The sequence below is a fragment of the Hemicordylus capensis genome, chromosome 5 (assembly GCF_027244095.1).
Source record: "Hemicordylus capensis ecotype Gifberg chromosome 5, rHemCap1.1.pri, whole genome shotgun sequence".
Taxonomy (NCBI): Eukaryota; Metazoa; Chordata; class Lepidosauria; order Squamata; family Cordylidae; genus Hemicordylus; species Hemicordylus capensis.
This window is the reverse complement of record NC_069661.1, coordinates 142381571-142399684: the sequence shown is the minus strand read 5'-3', so window position 1 is coordinate 142399684 and position 18114 is coordinate 142381571. Positions and strand designations below refer to the sequence as shown.

Genomic DNA, 18114 nt, shown 5'->3' with positions numbered 1-18114 from the left:
TGCAACATCTAGCTAAGCAGCATGAAACAAAAACTGCTAATTTTAATTAAATAGAGTATATTTTTTAATCTGCCTCTTCAGTTTATCCTATGTACTGCACTGTTAATAAGCTCTTTGAATAGGGCCTTTCTAAACTTTGCGAAATGCAGAGAACCAAGCTTGGCAAATAAATAATATTTTATGAATTCATCCTGGCCTATCTCCCATTCCAGTTTTTAATATTCTGGTGAATATCGTGATAAAAATTTGACAAAGCAAATACTGGCAGTAAATACCTGTACATCTTTTCTGCTACAAAGATAATGCATTACAAATTAGGGTTTGCTGGTACTGAAACTGCCGACTGAAAATCAAAGAGTCTGTTTTCTCACTGAGGCATGGGGGATTTAAGTTATAAGTTCCAATAGGATTGATAGAAATTACCCATGTAAATCTACCCTAATAGGTAAGGTGTGCCACTGAGTCGGTGTCGATTCCTGGCAACAACAGAGCCCTGTGGTTGTCTCTGGAAGAATACAGGAGGGATTTACCATTGCTTCCTCCCGCGCAGCGTGAAATGATGCCTTTCAGCATCTTCCTATATCACTGCTGCTTAATATAGGTGTTTCCCACAGTCTGGAAAACATACCAGCGGGGATTCGAACTGGCAACCTCTGGCTTGGCAGTCAAGCCATTTCCCCGCTGCGCCATTAGGTGGCTCAAATCTACCCTACATCCATTAAATAGGAAAAGAGATCTCAGTACTTCAAATCAAAAACAGAACTCTGTTAACTTCATATTTATGAAGGTTTTTTTTTTTTAAGAACAACTTTCCACCCTCTTTCTTTAGATCAGTAATAACAGTGGAGTAAGAACATGTTATAGAATGTTCTCTCTCAATATTGAAAGCATGACATTATTTTAAAGAACAAAAGCAACATTCTCATTAAGTTATACATCTTTTTATATTTAATGCAACATACTATTTATAGAGAAATCAATTCTTAATTTTAAAAAATTATATTCTACTGAGGATTCTTTAAAGCCACCTCACCCCTTCCTAGTTACGGAGAAAAGCCAATGTGAATTATTACAGCCACATATTTTTTCTTTTCTCCATACATGATGTTCAAACAGCAAGTCACTTATGCAGCTCTCACTTCTCTCCCCCACAACCCCAATACCAACAGATTAAAAATTACACCAGGAATAGTGTAACTCTCTCATCTTGACCACATTACTCCTTTAGTGATGGAGCTACACTGGCTGCCAACAGTTTCCGGACAAAATACAAAGTGCTAGTTATTACTTACAAAGCCCTAAATGGCTTAGGCCCTGGGTATTTAAGAGGGCATCTTCTTCACTACGAGCTCCATCGCCCACTGAGGTCATCTGAGGAGGTCCATCTCCAGTTACCGCCAACCCGTTTGGTGGCTACACAGAGACGGGCCTTCTTGGTCGCTGCCCTGAGATTGTGGAATGCGCTCCCTGCTGAGATACGATCCTCCCCATCTCTGGCAATTTTTGAAAAACACTTGAAAACCCATCTTTTCACCCAAGCTTTCTCAGCTTCCTAAATTTTTTTGGTTTTAATCTCTGGTTTATTTTTATATTGTTAAATTGTTTTAAGTTTTTGTAAATGTTTTAAACTTGTTTTATGCTATTGTTAACTGCCCAGAAATGAAAGTTTGGGGCAGTGCACAAATTCGCTAAATAAATAATAAAAATAAAAATAGTAGCACCTTCAAAACTGAAAGAAGCCAAATGCATCTGGGCAATACCATGACAACAGAGACATAAAAGTGAATATGGTAAACATGGTGTAAAGTGATTAAAGTTGGTGTCATTTTGTAGAGAAATGTCAGGAGACCAATAATTCATGCATGTTTATACCCATGCCATAGTATTCGTCAGGAAATCTGAAATGTCTAACAAAAAAGCAGCACTGTGACGACAAAAAAAGAACTTCTTAAAATATAAAGAGTAAAGAGAAACAAGTTACAATACATATGTATGATGGATCCTATAGAGGGCACTTAATCTTTATTTATTTTCCTTCAATTAGCAGGTTTTTTAGAAGTGAACAAGGAGGGATCAGCATTACATAAACCATAGATAGTTTATCCTAATTCCATTACCATTAAAAGTACCAAAAGTTGTTTTTAAAAATTTAACTAGGGTAAAGAAAAATCCAGTCGATGTGTGTCCAACCACATTTTACCCTTTGTGCAACAGGCACTTCCTGCAAGCCCCAATTCATAAACATTGGGTAGCATCCAGGCTAGTACTTGTGCATGCGGAACTCTTCCACTCACGCAAGGACAGTTTTTGTTGACCCCACTTCCCTTGCTGCCTCCTATCCCCCTGAAAATATTTCCCTGAGGGTGGGGAGACTTTCAAGAACATATTGGCGGTGGAGAGAACTTCAAAGGATTGGCAAAAATCATCCCTCTCCCCCTTGAGGAAGTAGAAGAGTTCCACTTGCACAAGTACTAGTCTGAAGACTGCTCAATTGCATGGATTTCCATTCCAGATGTACTAAAGAAAGAGAGAAACCCATTCTTGCTGTTGTTCTTGCTGAGGAAGAATAACTTCCACTAATTGCCCCTGCTCTCCCTTTCTAAAACAATTCAGGAGTGCACTCTAGTGCTAGAGAAAAAGAGTTGTTTTGAGAGTTGGGGTGGGGGCGAGGTGAGGTGCACAATGGCATCATTGCAGCAAAGACAGAAAGTATGGTGTAAGCTCATTTTGGCTAAAGGCTAAAATGATAGCTTCTGCTATTTTGAAGGAACATGTCTGGATCTTGCACAATAAGGCACAGTTATGTAGCTAAAGATCATCATTGTGCTGTACACTTCTCTACATTCAGTTCTTCTATGAAATAAATACTTACTGCCACTTCATTTTTCAAAGCAAACAAGTCTGAAATTACACAAGGAGTTGCACTTGTTCTAGTGCTATTCTCCAGGTGCCCAATCAGGGTCTATGCCCTTATTAAAGGCTGTCTGCCAAACCTCCAGCAAAGAGATAGTCTCTTCTTCTCTTCTGTACAGCACTGAGAATAATAGTAATTATTTTTGCATCTGTTACAAGTGATGAATACATGCATGCTTTTATCTAAAGACACACAACAGACATTGCATTAATATCTCTTGAGTGAGATATAATTTCTTTTGTAATGTTTATGAATGCAAGTTCACAGTCTCTATCCGCAAGTATGATAATCAAGATATCAAAGCCAAGGCAGCTTTTTTTTTTTTTTTGATGGAAAGGAATATATAAGATTTTGAAATATAAAAAGAACAGGGGCACATTCTGACTAAGTGAAGAAAAATCCATACTTAATAGAGAATAAAAGGGAAAGATATTACAGTTATATATGACAACCAAAACAATTCCAGCAATTAACCAATGAAAACACAGACAGCTGATCATTTTGGCAAGAAGGCCATATGCCAAGTACAAAGTCTGAGAAACTGCCAATCTAGTGCACATTGTAGCACTTGTGCCTTGTCATAGTTTCTCCTCTAGGCTACAGATTTCATCTAGAGACTATGGGGAAACAGAACAGAGAGACCTGTAGTGTGGGGCAGGAAGGCAGGTAGGAGTGTAGGTCCAATTCTTTCATTGTCAGGCCCTTGGGCCCTCCTGCTCCTACCCAGATGTGCCACCAACATTTTTGTTTGTGTTACTGGCCTGTAAGATTGACCATCCATGTATGGAACCATGATTTAGTTGATCAATTCAACCACTTAAAGCTTGTAGCCTTAAATAAAACACCTTAAGATGCAACCGGAAAGCTGCATGTACAAACTCAAAAGTCTAAAGACTTTTCACAGTGACATCTTTATCAAAGAAACAATTATACACCTCTCTTTGAATTGCTCAAGTAAAATGTTTAATTAATATGCCCTTAGTCCCGTGATTTCATCTCAAAACTCAGCAAACAAAAAACAAGTAAAAGAAAACAAACCGTAACAAACTGAAACAATGCTTTAAAATGTGTTATTTAGATCATACCATTTGAGCCTATGGTTCTTGCTTGATTTTGGAAGGTTTTGGACCGAGTTCCATACTGTCCTGAGAACTGGCTAGTTTGGGGAGATAATTCATTCCATGTACCACTCTGAGATGGATGGAGGTTTGCCGGGGTCTCTGCAGCAGGGTTCAGACGCTGAGCCCAAGCCACATCTAAATCCGGAGGTTCTTCCTTCAGCTTTTCTCCTTCTTTGCCAACTCGCTGATATATTCTTCCAGTGCTGTCATTCAGTAATCTTCTCATCCCTGTAATTTGCTTTTTAATTTCCCGACTTTCATCTCCTAGTGAAAACAGAGACACAGCTATCACTGTAAATTAATGAAAATTGTAATGATACATATTTCAGGGAACTCTGAGAATTTCCAGTAACTAAAATTGATGTCTGTGCATGTTTAAACACACACACACACCTCTCTATATATGGATAGTTAGATTATTTAGCTACTTTACATTCCAACTGCTGTACTACTACAGCGTGCTGTGGTTCATCCACACATGTATGTATGCATGCACACATGCGTGGCTGCGTGCATGCACGTTTACACACACACACACCCTCAATACATTGCTTCAACCTTTTTAAAAAGACATGATTTAGGTGCTGCTGTTGTTGCTGCCAAGTTCATTTAAAGTCTGCATCTTTGCCTCTAAGAAAGACCCTCAGAATAGTTTAAAAAGCATATATATAAAAATAGTTCACAGAAAAGCCATCTATGGGAAAGCAAATTAAGAAGCAGAAGCATTATTAGGGGAAATGTGCTCAAGGTTGTTTAACTTGCTGCGAAAATGTTCAGAGAAAGGGGGCTTGTCAGGCCTCCCAGCACATAACTCTGAATCCTGTTTTTAAAACACACTGATAAAAACCCATTCAAAACTTCATGGTTCACAAAAATAGTGAAGGATACAGCCAGGGGCTAAAACCAGTCCCTTCCATCTACCTTTTGAAATCAAACAGAGGTTATTCTCACTGACCCTGAGTAGATTTTGATTGGCCTAGACTTTATGGGATTACTCAAGGAAATGCATAAATGGGGGTCAAGACCCAAGATCTGCCTTTCTGGATGGGGCGACACTCCCCTGAAAGATCAGGTACGTAGCTTGGGAGTGCTCCTGGATCCAAAACTCTCTCTGGTTTCTTAGGCTGAGGCAGTGGCCAGGATTTTGTTTTATCACTTTGGCTGAAACATCAGCTATGCCCATTTCTGGAGATAAATTTTATTTCATTTTTTCATTTTTACATTTATATCCTACTCTTGCTTCAAGGAGCCCAGAGAAGTATACATGGTTATTTTTATCCTCACAACAACCCTGTGAGGAAGGTTATTATTTATTTATTATTATCTATCTATATTTAATTCGCCTAAACATACCTGTCACTAATCCTATGTGTGGCAGCTCTCGTGAGAGCAGCTGCCTGGGGATAGTGACGGGGACAGGAGACAATGGCGGCAGGCCAGACTTGCCTGGCCAGAGGTGGTGGTGGGCCAGCATGGCCCTGGCTGGGCCGCCAGTCGGCTGGAGGAGGTGGCGGCGAGATGGCCTGGCCGCCTGCTGGGAAGAGGCGGTGGGAGGTGGTGGGCCGGCCCGGCCCTGGCCCGGCTTCTGGTTGGCTGGAGGAGGTGGCGGCGGGCCGGCCCAGCTGCCCACCGGGAGAAGGAGGCCAGAGGTGGCGGGCCAGCCAGGCCCGGCTACTGGGAGGAGGGGGTGGGAGGAAGTGGCAGGCCAGCTTTCCGGCCAGCCCGCAAACCAGAAAGCGTGGGGTGGGCGGGGAAAGGAGGCCGGCCGGACAGCCTGCTAGAAAGCATGGCGGGGGGGAGAGGGCCAGAAAGCCGGGCATGCTGGCATGGTGATGGTGACAGCAGTGGTGGTGGGGACAGCCAGAAGCGTAGATGCTCTGTGCCCAGCCCAGCTATTTTTATTTAAAACATTTATACCCCGCCCATCCAGTACACTACTGCTTGGAATGGCTCACAACAATAAAACTGATACAATGTAGGCGGAGAGTTAAGTGATTGGCCCAGAGTCACCCAATGAGTTCCATGGCTGAATGGGAATTTGAACTCGGTCTCCCTGGTCCTAGTCCAGCACTCTAACCACTACACTAGCCCCAAAACAGTAGTATATATGCTGGTAACCTCTAGGCTTGACTACTGTAATGCACTCTACATGGGGCTGCCTTTGTATGTAGTCCAGAAACTACAACTGGTACAGAATACGGCAGCTAGGCTGGTTTCTGGGACAACCTGAAGGGACCATATAACACCAATTCTGAAAAAATTGCACTGGTTGCCGAAATGTTTCTGAGTGAAATACAGTGTTGGTCATTATCTATAGAATGACTTAGGTCCAGGGTACTTAAGAAAGCGCCTTTGTCATGAACCCTGCCACCTATTAAAATTAGGGATGCCAGGTCCAGATGGTAAAAAAAGTTGATATCTATCACCAAAAAATTGAAATAGAGGACACCTCTCTCTCTCACACACATGCACACACACATCTCCAAAAAGTCTCCACTTCACATAGAATTTGCATATGTTTATTGGTATATCATACACATATTTTGATAAAAATCAGATAATTTGAGAATAAATACAGTTCACCAATGTGAATCTGATGACTAGGTGAGCTGTATATCTGCTCAGTCTGCTGTCTAGGTGCAGAATTCTCAAGGCCCCTGCTTCTTAACTGTAAATTCTTCACCTGATTAGGTTTACCACACACACACACACACACACACACACAGACGAGTCCTCCATCCTCCTCCCCCACCGGTCACCAAGCCTGCTCTCCCCAACCAGGCCAGCAACTTCACTTCTTGGCTCAAGGCAGGGTAGCCAGCTAGCTACCGAGTCAGCATCTTTGCATGCTTTCACAGTGGTGCATGCATGGTCTCCCACTCACTTGCTATTCTCTATGACTCCAAACATTTATATGCTGCTTTTCAACAGAAGGTTTCACCGTGGTTTTCAAAGGAAAATAAATAATAAGATGCTCCCCAAAGGGCTCACAATAAAAAAAGAAAGACAAGGTAACACCAATGTCAGCCATTGAAGGGATGTTGCACTTAGGTTGGATGGGGCAGATTGCTCTCCCCATGATAAACAGAAGAGATTCACCATTTTTAAAAGGTGCCTTTTTACTCGGTTAGCAGGGGTAACTGCTAAGTAAAGTTAGTTAGCTAACTGCTAACGCCTCACTGCCATCACATGAAGGAAGCAAGCTGCACGTACTGGGCCTACCTATCTGTGCTTTTGCATCATGTGGCTCTGCAACATGCCACTGAAGCAGAAACTCCACTCTGGCTTCTCCATGGGATGGATGATCAGTAGGATGCTGGCAGGGGAAGGAGGCAGAGAAGCTGCTCATGAGAGCAAAGTGTTTTGGGCAAAAAAAGTTGTCTGGTCCACAAAATTGTCTTTATTCCTCCTAATGACAATTTTAAAAAAGTCTTTAAAGACGCACCTGTTCACCCAGGCTTTTAACTGATATTGTTTTGATTGGTTTTTTAAATGTTATTTTAGGATATTGTTTTAAAATTTTTAAATTGTCATATTTTAAATTTCTTGTTTTTGTATTTAACTAACGTTTTAATGTTTTTATTTTGTTGTAAACCACCCAGAGACATAAGTTTTGGGTGGTATAAAAGGATGTTAAATAAATAAATAAAATAATGCCCCCCCCAAGTCATTTGCCCCCCCCCCAATAGTCACATGTCCTCTATAAAAGTCCCTAGTTGCAACTCTAGTTAAGATCATCTGGGGAGATCCAGTTATGGTTACCAATGGCTCATCTAGTGGCAACTCAGGGCCAGGCCTTCTATGTGGTTGCCTAGGGCTTTGGAATGCACTCCTTGTCAAAGTAAGAGCTTCTCTATCTCTGATTGCTTTTAAAAAGACCCTTAAGACACACCTGTTTTCTCAGCCTTTTAATGAAAACTAATTTTAAACTGTTTAATTTCTTTTACTCTCTGAAATTGTTTTGTTTTGCTTTGTGAATTGGTTTTAATTGTTTTTATTCTGTGAAAGTGTTTTAATTGTTGTAACTTGGATTATGCAGACCATGATATATTATTATTATTATTTATTTACACAGTCAGACAGGTGTTATTGACTGGTTTGTTTTATCCAGACATCGAGTCCTTCCCAAGGACCTGGGATGGCTGAATTTTATTGTCAATGCTGTTGCTGCTGTTATAGATATCGTCGCAGAATATAGGCTGTTCCCAGTAAAGCTGCTTTTTGTAATTGGCTGATGGTGATTTCTGTGGCCCCTATGGTGTTGAGGTGCTCTTCAAGGTCTTTTGGAACTTTTTATTTATTTATTTATTCATTTATTCATTCATTCATTCATTCATTCATTCATTCATTCATTCAATTTCTATACCACCCTTCCAAATATGGCTCAGGGCGGTTTACACAGAGAAATAATACATAAATAAGATGGAACCCTGTCCCCAAAGGGCTCACAGTCTAAAAAGAAACACAAGATAGACACCAGCAACAGTCACTGAAGGTACTGTGCTGGGGGTGAATAGGGCCAGTTACTCTCCCCCTGCTAAATAAAGAGAATCACCACGTTAAAAGGTGCCTCTTTGCCAAGTAGTAGAAACAAATATGATACGATAGATTAAATAAATAAATAAATAAATCATAGCCTCTTATTGCATCAAGCTGCAGGTTGCTTGTACACAGGAATGTTATAAGGATGGAGAAGCTAGAACAAAAGAATTAGCAATAACAGGGGAAATGTTGCATTTTATTTAATATTCACATAGCAATGTACAGCCAGAATAGTTTGTGCATGGAAATTTAGATTATGAAAAGCAAAAAAACAACACACACACACACACACACACACACACACAAGTGCAAAACATATGCAGGTATTTCTAATGAACTCAGCACATTTAAAAACAATTATATACTTTGCATCATTCAATATTAATTTTATTTATGACCGTGCTTATTGCACTCTGAATGTGTGTATGTTTGGAGCAGACAGTTGCTGTTTTGCCCACTGAGGCATGCAAATACATTTCATTAGCAGTAGGAAGAGTATGAAGCAAAACTATCAAACATTTTAAGCATGAATGAAAATGAAGATTGAAAACAGACAGCATTCACACAAGATAAATTTCCTATGCTGAAGTAACTTCCTTGTAGGAAACGTGTCTTCTTTTTAAAAATCCACATATATGGACCAAGCAAACAACTCCATCTCCTCGGAAGGGTCTAAGTTGCCACATATGTAGTTTTTCATGATAGTTAGGCAGCCTGTGCAATCCAATAGGCAGATTTCAGGAGATCCAGTAAGAAGCAAAGAGGATTCTACAGAAATCCCTCTTCACCACTAAGTCCCATTCAAGCAGAAATAAAGAATCCTGTGGATCAAATCTGGGGACCCTTCATCTTTTATACAGCTTTTATTAATATGCTCCCATTATGCTTTTTGTATAATCCAACAGACTGTGGATAGTTTAAATTAGGAGCCAGCAAACTCCTCAACAGGGATTGGCTCCATGGGGCTTTACCCGAGGATGGTGGTGGTGATGATAACCATTTGTATAGCGCTTTTAAGTAATTCAAAGCGTTCAAAGCAGTGACAGCCCTGCAAGATAGGTCAGTATTATTTCCATATTGCAGAAGGAAGAGCTGAGGGTGATAGAGAGTAGTTTGATTAAGGCCACCTGATGGCTGAGATGAGATTTATCAGGGATCTGGGACAAGTCTCTTTGTAGCTCAGTCTTTTGGACTATGTCAGCATTAGGTGAGGCCTGCCCAAACACAAAGGAAGTTGCTTTACAAGTTGCATAATTGGCAGGTTCCATCAGACTCAAGAGTCCACTTCATGAGGCACAAAAATGTCATTTTGCTCGATGTAAACCATTAATTTTAAACAATGAAAACTTTCTTACATATGCCCAGTAGTTTGCACTTGTAAAACTTTGCTTCTCCATGACATATGCTAATACAAACATATGTTAGAATGCCTTTGAATTTCCAGAGCAGTTTGTCATACCGCATGGTGAGCTGTTTTAGTAAAATACTTTAGACAGAAATAGATACAGTTCTCTGGTTTATAGTAAAGGAAATTTGGTGCAACTTAACCAAAAAAACTCTTTAAAGTCTCTACCATATTAATATATTTTGAGGTTTTTATGTATTCAGTTTGTCCACACAATATTTATTTCTCCTTTCATTTAACCTAGGACTGCAAGAGAGTATTCTGGGAAAAGTTTTATTTATATTTCTCCAAAGGGCAGCTTCTTGAAAAGCATCTGTAACAACTGTTCTACAAAATAAAAGCATCATGAATCGGGTGGGGGGGGATGAATGGGACCATTCATCCTTGAAGTTGCACTGAAAAACACAACCTGTCTGTCAGTGGGGCATAACACAAAGTAGCTTCAAAGGCTTTACATCAACACACATGTTATGTTGGTAATGCACAGTATATAACACCCTAAAATTAGAGAAAGTGTTGTAAAAAAAGTAAGTATCCTATGTAAAAAAGTTATTTACAATAGATCTAACACAATTACCTTTATGCCAACTGCATGTACAACTTGTTTCATTTACTATTCACAGATTATACCAAACTAACCACATCTCATCGTATACTGAATCTGGTTTTGATTCAATAAGTTTACAGACCTTACTAACACAACCCATACGTCTTAAAGACTCATAAACCAACTTGGATATTAAACAGGATATTTGAATATTAAAAGGATGCATACTTCTAAGGGCTACAGTTTTATTAGATCATAACACAGATTGTCATTTATCACAAAATAATATTATATTAGATCATAATTTATCACAAAATGCATACCATGCACAAACTGTATAGATAACTGTGGTTTATCCAAACATAAGGTCAAAAAGGAATGCTAGACTCCTATGTCAGCACATTTACATTACTGCTACATAATAATTATTCTGTATCAATCTGGCTTGCTTCTCTACATTGCAGTCAATACAATGACCCACACAGACAACCTGCAGAATTAAACAGAAAAGACAGCCCTTTCTCCGATTGTGCTCTCCACTGCTTACAGCATTGTCTCTCCTGCTTCAATATACATTTGCAGTGGAGTAAAGGAGAGAGTTGCACGCAAGATATAGGGTGGATGATTTGTATGTGCGTGTTGGTGGGGGGAGTACTTCTTCACACAGTGCATGGTTAATCTGTTGAATTTGCTGTCACAGGATGTGGTGATGGCCATTAGCTCAAATGGCTTAAGAAAGGGACTGGACAAATTCATGGAGCACAAGTCTGGCAGTTGTTGCAAGTCATCTTAGCTACGTACTACCTCTAGGTCTGAGGTGTATCTTTGAATGCCAGTTGCAAGGCAGCAGTAGTGGAAGAGGGGAAGATGCCTTAATCTCCTACTTGTGGGTTTCCCAGGGGCATCTGGCTAGCCCAGGGGCAGAGCTATTATTGAGCTATATTGCTGCATAAAATGCTGCATGTGCGTGATGCCACACACCCGTGAGTGTGTAAATGAGCTCTGGAGAGCTTGCTCGGGCTCTGCGGAATCTGGGTCATGCCCCTTTTGCTCATGACATCACGTGCACATGGGCATGCCCGGTTCCAGAGAGCCCCTAGCGAGCTTTCCAGAGCTCATTTCCAGCCAGCATTTGCTGGCTACTTTGTTTATTTCACTTCCTCTCCCTCCCGCTTGGGAGAAGAAGCCAAATAAATGGACCCTGGGAATGAGCTCTGGAAAGTTTGCTAGGGGCTCTCCGGACCTGGGCACACTCAGACCCAGGTACAGGCGTCACTGGTGGGGTGGGCCACGGACCACCATTCAACAACAAAAAATTGGTCCTAGTATTTATTTAAAATATTTCTGTGTTGCCTTTCTACCAATGTAATCAAGGCAGCCAACAAAAGTCATTCCAAGTTTTGGTGGCTATGTGTATTTTTGTCTGAAAAATTTAAGATTGGTTTAATTAGTTGGCTGTCTTAATTTATTATTCACCACCTTGGGGCCCCAAGATGAAGTGTGGTATATAAATGCAAGTAACAAACAATAATATTAATACAAGTATCCATAAAGCAGCAAATAAAAATACCACCACACGTTACTAAACATCAGGTAAAAACAGAGAGAAAATTAGGAACCATAAAGCAAACATAACTAATTCAAGCTAAACAGTAGAACTATAATAAAATCACACCACCGCAAAACAGAATCACCAATCACAAAAAACTCAAGAGAACAGGACAGACTTTGCTTGACTTCTAAAAGTCAGTCAAGATGGCATGAGGTAAACAGGGGCAGTCCTTTCATGAGGCAAGGTGAAGTGGTTGCCTTGAGAAGCAAATTATTGTGGCACCAACAGAGCAGCAAGATGTTCCCCACTGCCTCAAACAAAAAAGAAGGCATAGGAGGGGGACAAAGGTAGCATTTGGCATCCTGCCTCAGGCACACTGAGGACTTGAGTTGCCACTGTTGTTGGGGTTCATTGCTGGGGTTCAGAATCTGAGGGATGAGTTAGATCTTCCTGTGCTGGGTAGGGTTACACTCCCCCAGAAGGAGCAGGTACAGCGCTTGGGAGTACTCCTGGACCCAGGCTTCACCCTGTTATCTCAGGTGGAGGCTATTGACAGGAATGCTTTCTATCAGCTTCGGCCGATTGAACAGCTGTGTCCATTCCTTGAAGAGGATGACCTCAAAACAGTGGTGCACCAGCTGATAACTTCCAGGCCTGACTATTGCAATGCACTCTACGTGGGGCTGCCTTTGTACGTAGTCCAGAAACTACAACTGGTACAGAACGCGACAGCCAGATTGGTCTCTGGCGCAACCCAAAGAGACCACATTATGCCTGTTTTAAAACAGCTGCACTGGCTGCCGATATGTTTCTGGGCAAAATACAAAGTGCTGGTTATTACCTTTAAAGCCCTTAACGGCTTAGGTCCAGGTTATCTCTTACGCCCTCTTATGCATGATCCTTATCGCATGTTAAGGTCATCTGAGGAGGTCCATCTCCAGCTACCACCAGTGCGTCTGGTGGCGACTCTGAGGCAGGCCTTCTCTGTAGCTGCTCCTGGCCTGTGGAATGCACTCCCTGCAGAAATCCGTAATTTGTATTCTTTATTGGCCTTCAGGAGAGCCCTCAAAACCTTTCTGTATAGCCTGGCTGTCCAGGGTTTTTAAATTGTTGTAAATGGTTTTAAGGTTGCAACCTGGTTTTTAAACTGATTTGAATGTTTTAATTGTTATTGACTTATGGGGCTTTATCATCTCTGTTTTTAACTGTTAATTGATTTTAATTATTTTGTTTTAATGTAAACTGCCCTGAGCCATTTTGGAAGGGCGGCATAGAAACTGAATGAATGAATGAATGAACAAATAAACATACCTAGGGAAGGTATTTAGCTGCTTCAAAACAAAACGTTTCATAAGGGCACAACTGCAGTGAAGAGGCCCTCGCTTAGAAAAGGACTTCCAATTACAATCTCAGCGGATGGGCAAGTTTGCATGGAAGACAGTGGCTGACATGAGGAAAATTACTCAAAGTAGTCACATTGAAATTAAAAGGACAAGTTAGAGATTAGGAAATTACTTTGAGTAATTTGCCTTATTATGTCAGTCACTGATCCTTTACTGGTCTTAAGTCATTTAGGGATTAATAGATCAAAACAAGCAGTTTGAATTGTGCCCAGAAATAAATTGGAAAGCAATGAAGATCTTTAAGTACAGTATAGGTACAAAATGCTTCTTCCAATGGTACTAGTTAACAACTTGGCCACCATGTTCCAAACCAACTGAACTTTCCAAAGACTTTTCAGTGGCAGCCCCATACATAATACATTGACGTAATCAAGCCTGAATGTTCCTAAAGCATTGATGACAGTAGTGAGAATGTATTTCCTTGAGGAAATACAGCTGATATACTAACTGAAGTTGAAGAAAAGCTACTCTGAGCTACTGGCGTATCCATGAGCAAGGCTGGATCTAGGAAAATACCCGAAGTTACATTTGAACCTGTGCTTTAAAGAGAAGTCCAGTACAAGTTGAATATCACCTCTTTGGTCAGCCACACTGCTCACCAACAGGACCCCCATCTTACTGTATTGATTGATTGATTGATTGATTGATAAATGTATATACCGCCTTTCATTAAAACAATCCCCTTAAGATTCAGCTTAGTTTATTAGCGTCTGTTGCATTACCAACACCAAACATCTGTTCAGTATATCAACCACTTCATCCTGGTTAGTTGAAAAGGATAAACAGAGCTGATGGCACTTCACCCCAAATCTCTGAATGAGCTCTCCCAAAAAATTAACTTTAAGTAGGGACAAAAAAAAGAGCCCTGTGAAACACCATCATGTAGATAGAAGAGTGTTGAGTAAAAATCCCACAGCCTTGCTTTCTGGAAACATCTCATGAGATGGGAATGAAGCCACTGGAGGGAAGTGCCTATCCCCATCATATTATTCAGACAGATACAATAGGCAATGGTATCACAGGCTGTTGGGAAGTCCAGGAGAACCAATATATGAGGGATATATTCCCTCGTATATCTCACAATCAAGCAGGACAACCAAGGAAAAGCAAGGTTTTTCAGCCCCAAAACTAGGTTGAAAGCTTGACTGAAATAGGCCCAGATAACCCATGTTATCCAGAAATACCTCGAATTGCACCAACACCACCTACTCATACTATGTACCCAAGAAGAGGAGATTACCAACAGGTCTACTGTTGGGCAACTGAGCCCAGGTCTACAGTTGGACAAGTCTGTAGGGTTCAAGGAAGGCTTCTTTGGGAGTGGTTGCACAACTGTCTCCATCAAGATCCAATCAGCTACCCCACTGCAGCTAAATGTTATCAGTCAAGATTGGCAAGGATCAAGCACACAGGTGTAGGCCACACTTCTCCAAGCACCCTACCATCACCTTCAGGTTGCAATAACAAAATGATCCAAGCAACTGGTACAATATGGTGGTATAGGAACTTCCCGCATTTGCATTGTAGTCAACATGATGTCAAAATCAGAGAGGATGTGAGTAAGTTTATCTGCAAAATGTGTGGCAAGCCATAGTAGTAGGGGTGTGTCCGAACCGGTCCGGAGGCCATTCTAAAGAATGGCCGTACTGCCAGACCGGTTCGGGACCGGGCTGGTCCGGGTCCGGGTGGGGGGTATTTCTTTAAGGGCGGGAGGGCTTGCTTACCCCTCCCGCCTCTTTGCCCCCGCCAGAGGCCGTATTTAACAGAGTAACGGGGGCGCTGGAAACCAGCCGCCCCAGCTGCCCCCCCACCCCGAGCGGATTAGAGGAACTACCACTGCCGCCGCTGTCGCCCGCCCGCCAGCCCTCCCTCCCAGCTGCCCGCCCGCCCGAGTCCTCACCCGATGGCTGCTTTAACCAAAGAGAGGAGCTCACGAACAGAGCTCCTCTCGCTTTGAAATCCTGCAGGCGAGTGAAGGAGGCAGGCTTTGTGCGCGCGCATGCGCGCGCCGCAAAGCACACCAATCGCCGGAGGCCCGGTCTACCCGCCGGGAAAATCCCTGTTCATGAGCTCCTCTCTTTGGTTAAAGCAGCCATCGGGTGAGGACTCGGGCGGGCGGGCAGCTGGGAGGGAGGGCTGGCAGGCGGGCGACAGCGGTAGTTCCTCTAATCCGCTCGGGGCGGCGGGGGCGGCTGGTTTCCAGCGCCCCCGTTACTCTGTTAAATACAGCGTCTGGCGGGGGCAAAAGGCGGGAGGGGTAAGCAAGCCCTCCCCGCCCTAAAAGGAAGGCCCCCCTTCGGTGCCGGTCCGGACTGCTCCGGACCGTGCACATCCCTACATAGTAGGCTACTGAGAGTTCCAACTGATCTTGAGTCTCCAAATGGAGGGGGCTCCTCACTGCATTCACTACAGAAAGTCTCTTATGGAATTTGGCCACCTTCAGGTTCACACATTTTCTCTCCTCTCACATTCCCTCTCTGAGCATAGTCTGCCATTACATTCTACTGTGGCTTCAAATTCTAGTTTGAACCTGTAACTGGGATTCTTCTAGTGGTCATCTGTGCCTTCATACTCTTGAGTTTTGCACATGTGCAGAGACATCAAGAATCTTCTAAATTCTTTATCTGCAGCATTTTGGTGGGAGCCCCTCCCCCTTTCCTAGTTTCGTTATGCACCCTCACACCTCTCCCTCAGTCCAACAGTCCATTGTGGCAGAGAATATCTCAGTGGGGAGGATGTATGGATGTGTGAAGGCACATGTAACCACTAGAAGATCCCCAGTTACAGGTAAGAAACCTGGCATTCTTTGACATGGTCTCTGTGCTTCACACTCCTGAGTGCATCACAAGCTGGTTTACCAGGAGGTAGGTGAGAAGACCATGAAAACAGTGTCTGGGATACTGCTCTGCCAAATGCTGCATCATGACAAGCCTGTGTATCCAGAGCTTTGTGCTTCATGAAGAAAAATACTGTTGTCCAAGTTGCTGCCTTGCAAATAACATCTAGTGGCACACCTCTTTCAAAGGCTGTCAGTGGGGCTAGTGCGCTGGTTGAGTGGGCTTGGATCCTCAGAGGAAGTGGCCTCCACCACCCAAAGTGAGTGTCTTTGGGATCAAGATCTGAGCCCCTTTGTGGGGTTCTCCATGCACCACAAAAAGGAATGGTGTCTGTCGAAGAGGTCGCCTGGTACCCAAGGGCTGTTCATCCATCTAAAGAGAGGAGGGCACACTCCCCATCTGTAGTTGAGTTCGAGAAGAATACCAGAAGAGTGATGGGTTGCAAGCAGTGGAAGTGGAGACTGCCTTGGGTATGAATTGGATATCTGGGCACAGGATAACCTTGTCCTTATGGAAAATTAAGTAGAGAGAGCCAATTCTAATGGCTCTTTGTTCACTGACCCTCCTGATGTAATGGCCAGAAGGAAAATTGTCTTCAAGATAAATGCCAGTGGATCAAAGGGACTCTTCATTAACTTGGAAAGTACCAGAGGAAGATTCCAAGATTGAGAGATGATTGGGTCAGCAGGGTATAATTGTGACAAACCTTTCAGGAATCTCTTGACCACCAAGTCTGTGAACCAGGAGTGTTGGGAATTCCCAGAAGCATGGGTAATGAGAGCCCAGAGGTGCCTAATTTTCAGTCTGAACTGATTCAAAATACAACAGGTAGGAACATATGTCTTTAATAGATGAGTTGGTAAGGTCAATATAATATTCTGCTGCAAAGCAGGTTAAAAGTTTCCACTCACTGGAGTATGATTTCACTGTTGCTGGTTTCCTAACTGCTGAAAGGACTTTCAAGAGTTCTAGGGCCCAAGAGGTCAGATCCCCCAGGCTGTTAGGCAGAGTGCTGATGGATATAGATGAAACATTGCACTGGATACTTTTGTCAAAAGCTGTGGATGATGAAGTGGTAAGTGGTAAAACTCTCACTAGGCTAGTTTGTGAAGCTATAGAAACTAGAGTAGCCACAAGGGCACTAGTAGAATGCAGTTTGCCTTGTCAGTACATATCTTTTGGAGCAGTGTTTCTCAACGTTTTGGAGTCATGGACCAGTACATTATTCATGTGCAGTTTCCTGGACCAGCCGTTAGTAAGGTGGTCGCCCCTCGCCCCAATCCCCACCCCCAGGCACCCCTAAAAAACAATTTTTGGCAGCTCTCCAGAGCTCATTTCCAGGCAGTCCTCGCTACTGGATAACGTTCATTTCAAGGAAGCAAAATAAACGTTATCCAGCAGCGAGGGCTGCCTGGAAATGAGCTCCGGAGAGCTCCTAGCAGCCTGAAATAGGTTTTTTTTTTGGGGGGGGGGGTTATTAGTGATGTCTCAACAGACCAGTACCCAATGCCTCGCAGACTAGCACCAGTCCACGGACTGGTGGTTGAGAAACACTGTTCTGGAGAACCCTTAGTAACAAGGGAACTGGGGGAAACACATAGGAGAAGGACCTCCCCCAATGCAGAGCGAAAACATCTCCCATGAAGTTGACGCCTATTCCTCCTCTGGAGCAAACTTGCAACATTGGGCATTTTCTTGAATTGTGAAGCGGACCAGATGAGGAGACCCCCAAAGACAGAAGACACGTCAAACATCTTTGACACACAGCTGCCATTCATGGGACACTGAATATC

The 18114-nt window shown here is 42.6% G+C and overlaps 1 protein-coding gene across 2 annotated transcripts in view; it reads right to left on the bottom strand.

The window, feature by feature from the left end:
* BEND7 (BEN domain containing 7) overlaps positions 1-18114 on the bottom strand; it is a 115105-nt gene that overhangs the window by 63176 nt on the left and 33815 nt on the right. For both annotated transcript variants that reach the window (XM_053256808.1, XM_053256807.1), the window contains exon 3: positions 4000-4299. In XM_053256808.1, coding sequence (XP_053112783.1) covers positions 4000-4299 — 300 coding nt within the window. The remainder of the gene's footprint in view (positions 1-3999; positions 4300-18114) is intronic.